The 4,177-nt window shown below is 30.2% G+C and overlaps 1 protein-coding gene across 4 annotated transcripts in view; it reads right to left on the reverse strand.

Annotated features, from left to right (window-relative positions):
- LOC111371502 (probable histone-arginine methyltransferase 1.3) overlaps positions 1–2,662 on the reverse strand; it is an 11,278-nt gene extending 8,616 nt beyond the window's left edge. For 2 of the 4 annotated variants that reach the window (XR_002698593.1, XM_022993529.1), the window contains exons 1-3: positions 2,251–2,661; positions 522–584; positions 44–146 (exon numbers count right to left, since the gene is read on the reverse strand). Coding sequence is in view for 3 of the 4 variants with exons in the window: in XM_022993529.1 (XP_022849297.1) it covers positions 44–146; positions 522–584; positions 2,251–2,448 (364 nt within the window). In the remaining variant the exon portion in view is untranslated. Of the gene's footprint in view, positions 1–43; positions 147–521; positions 585–2,250 lie in introns of all 4 variants that reach the window. The other 2 variants (XM_022993531.1, XM_022993530.1) reach the window with 1 other exon arrangement.
- Between the last annotated feature and the right edge of the window lie 1,515 nt (positions 2,663–4,177).

The raw sequence follows: 4,177 nt of genomic DNA on the forward strand, positions 1-4,177 counted from the left end.
AACTATACTAGTCATGATACATCAACAAAGATATCAAACCAACCTTGAACGACCACTTCCTTCTTCCATTGCTCAAATGCACAATGGAAGTTCCCACTTTCCTCCTCATTTATAAATTGAATGGAGATTCCCCTGGAATAGCTTTTCTGATTCAACAGCAAAAGATTCAGCACCATAACATCTTATTTTCATGGTATAACACGGCCATAAATAGAAAATTGATTCTTTTTTCAGTTGCAACTTGCAATTGTTTCACATATATTCTAATCGCTATAAACAACATAAAAGTGGAAAAACCCACAATTCCAAAGCAGGACACAGTTTCAATATAAGAAAAGGAGGATTTTAAACTGCATCCAAGGGGCTCTCATGCTACGGTACTATTAGAAAGTGGGCTAAGGGATACGGTCCAGGTAAAACAAATCAACTTTTAAGCTCCAAGTGGCTTCAATTAATCATATAGTACTAGATAGCAAACTGAGCATGACATGGGCTATAAAGTAATGCAATAAATATCATACCTCTTTATCCATTTCAGAAGCTTCAGATATACATACTGATTGAAGTGGACTTAACTTGAAAAGCTGGACAGGAATAAAATGAATCATGACAACTCGTCCCAAAATGAACAATAAAAGAACTCATATAAGTACTCAAAAAGTATTTCATATAACCTGTTATTTTTATCGAAAACCAGTGAAAAGATTAATATTTAGAAAAAGGGTATCTAAATCCCCTAAGAGGGAGAGAGAGAGAGACACACACAGGGCATAACTCAATTTAAATAATTCTTTAAACTTGAAGTACTATTTTCCCCCATTTAGAAAAGATAAATTACGACTTCTTTTCCAGAGAATTGCAAGGGAATTTTTTAATCCTTGTTAAAATTTGACTTCAATTATTTTCCAATATTAGATATGTTCAACTTTAAAATATTTTAACATAGTAATACTAGGTTCCCTTTACAAGCTTCTAATGTAAGAAACAAAATCTCCGTATCGTTATTGATTTTGTATCTTCTTCTTTTTTTAATTTTATTTTCGTTGTAACAAAATAAGATTCTACTTGATTGGATTTATGCGATAGAATCCTATCAAAATAGGCTTCAAAAAAAGCCGATAATAAAAGGCTATTCCTCCTATGAATGCCAGCAGTTTTGACAAAATTTATAAATCATTTATTTTCAACCACGCATCTCAATGAACGTACTACCACTAATTTTTATCTATTTATAAATTAAACAGCATAATAATTCTTCCCAAAAGAGAAATTTTCACTCTCTTCTATATCTTTTATTCAGGAACAGCAAAAAATGAATCAGATCCTCTATATTGAATTAAAAGACTTAGGTCATCTCCAACCCTGCACCATTTTGCACCAAATTGAAAATTACCTCCAACCCATTACACCAAAAGTTGTATTAAATAAATATAGTTCAATAATTTTCTTCATTTTTTAATTCTTAACAATTTATTTATTTCAAAAATTATTTATTTATTTATTTTTGTACTACATAAATTATTAAATAAATAATTACATTTAATTAACAAAAATATTGAATTCATTGATAAATTTAAAAAAATACAATTAATAGAAATACAACAATTAAGAAATTATTAAATCATAATATTAAAAAAAGAGTGTAATACATTTTTGAATGGCAATATCATGATATTACAAAGTTGAAATAGTATTCACAATTAATTATTATTGATTAAATGATTAAAATTGATTACAGCAGCAGCAACAATAATGCTGCTACAGCGGCGGCGACAACAGTAATAATAATACAATTAAATTTAGAATTAAAATTTATTTTTTGACGAAATTGACAAATATACCCTTAGCAAAGATTGGTGCAAGTTGGAAGAGAAGGGTAAAAAGGTATTTAACCATTTTAGTGCATAATGGTGCAATGGGTTGGAGGAGATTTGCATCAAAAATTTGGTGCAATTTGGTGAATTATAGTGCAATGAGGATTGGTTGGAGATGCTCTAATAAATCATCAATAACATACCCATTTTAATCCACAAAAAAAAAAAAAAAAAGAAATCATCAAAAACAATAAATAAAATACAAAATGCTACGTTAAAAACATCACAGATGACCGTACAAAATTTATTTAGAGACTCCTCATCTTGTACTACATTTTTCTTCACGAAGTTCAAACCAAACTAAAACCCAAAAATCAAATGTAATATAACCAAAAACCACAAATTAAAATACACAAAAATAAGCAGTCATGCTGACCCGAGAAGTGTGGAGATCGAAGTGAACAGAGCCATTCGGGTCGGATTCCGGGTCGAAACGGAGCTCCGCAACTCCAGAATCGTAGTGGAATTTTGCAACCACCCGCGGTGAAGTACTGTTCAAAATCGAAAGCTGCGAAATTGAAGCCACCAAAAAGTCTTGCTCTTTCTGCTTATTCTGCCCTGCTAAAACATCCATTGGCTCAAATTATAAACAAATATGAAATATGATTTGTGCTGCCTCTGTATATGCTCGAGAATATATAGAGAAAGGAGAGAGAGAATTAGGGTTTAGGCTGAGACTAGTGAGAGCGAAAAGAAGAGTGCGTGAGAGACAGAGAGGAGATCTTTTAGTGAGAGAATATAAAGGTTCTGCTGCGATATTTTGGAGGCGTTATGTCACTATGTCAGGGGTATGATCGCTATCACTGAACCGAACAAATAAAGCCTATTGCTTGGTCCTGATATCAATTTTTTTTTATTGTTACTTTCGTAAATTAGTCATCACTTTTTACATCTTTACTTAAAGATTGATCCAATGGTCAAAAAATTGATTCTCAAAATTTCTATCGAATAGGACCAAAATTTGATTTGATCCAATTTTTCCTTTTGTATTTATTTCAAAAGATTTAAAGAAATGTTCAACCCTATATATAATTGAATTTTGCTATTTATACATCAAAATTATACATAAGAGATTACATAGTCCCATTTGATAGCAATTTTCATCCAAAAAATAATTTTTTTGACTTTTATTTCACTATTCCAGCCTTCATTTTTTACTTTTTCATTCATTGTGTGACCCACTTTTCTCTTTAACGATAAAAAAAATTAGATTCTCATAATCACTATTGAACAGACCCTATATAATATAATGTGGAGGAAAAAGATTGAATGAAAAATTTGATTGTATTTTAGCCCATGTTTGATCCCCATTAAATTACATTCCATTACATTCTATTTTTCTCTCTTCTATTTTCAACCACACAATCTTCCATAAAATAATATTACACGTAAATAAAAAAAAAATTCTTCTTTTTCAACCACTCATTTTTTCTACAAAACACTATTCCCCCCATTTTCATTACCAAAAATGGGAGCCAAACATGGGCTTAAATTAACAAATGGTTGAGTACTATGTGACATTATGTAACACATTATATAATCACTGATGTACATATATAGCAGAATCCTGTATAATTTTCATTTGATTGAGAGTTGAGATGTGCCAAATTAATGTTCACATATTCCTTTAAATTTTCCACCATATTAAATTCATCATTTGCATCAATTTCCTACAAAAAATTGTTTATACTTTATTATTTTGGGGGATAAGAGCATAGATCTTGAATATATAGATCTATAAGTCTTTGGAGTTCAGGTTGTCTTTGTTGATGCATAACATATATAATATTCGTTTTCATTATATTTGGAAAGTGTATTTGTGTTAAGTATATCACTGTATTTGTAGGAAAAATAACGTCTTAAAAAATGCAATATAATATGCCTTCAGTCGGATCTGATGTAGTTTGAGATTTCTACATCTACCAACTTCTTCCTCTACTACGTTCTTGTACTAACTTTAGGACTTCATTGTGATACTTAACAATATCTCATCAACAATCTTAGGACGTTAAATCGAATTTGCAGTGGCCCAATGTCATCGTTTTGAAATTTTTGCTATGGAATTTGTTATGTTGGAGACTTGGAGTTGTTCGATAACCTTTGTTGATATCAAATTTGAGGATGGAGCAAAGATACGGCGAAGGACAAAGACAAATATCTTTTAGATAGTTATTTTTTCTTTTGAATTTATTAAGGTTGATTTTTGAGATTGCTTCCTTTCAATTAGAAAATGAAATGTTTTATTAATATATCTTTTATTGCAAATGTCGACTTAAAGGACAATTTACATTCTCTTTTAGAAT

Source organism: Olea europaea, chromosome 22, assembly GCF_002742605.1.
Source record: "Olea europaea var. sylvestris chromosome 22, O_europaea_v1, whole genome shotgun sequence".
In the NCBI taxonomy this organism is placed as follows: Eukaryota; Viridiplantae; Streptophyta; class Magnoliopsida; order Lamiales; family Oleaceae; genus Olea; species Olea europaea.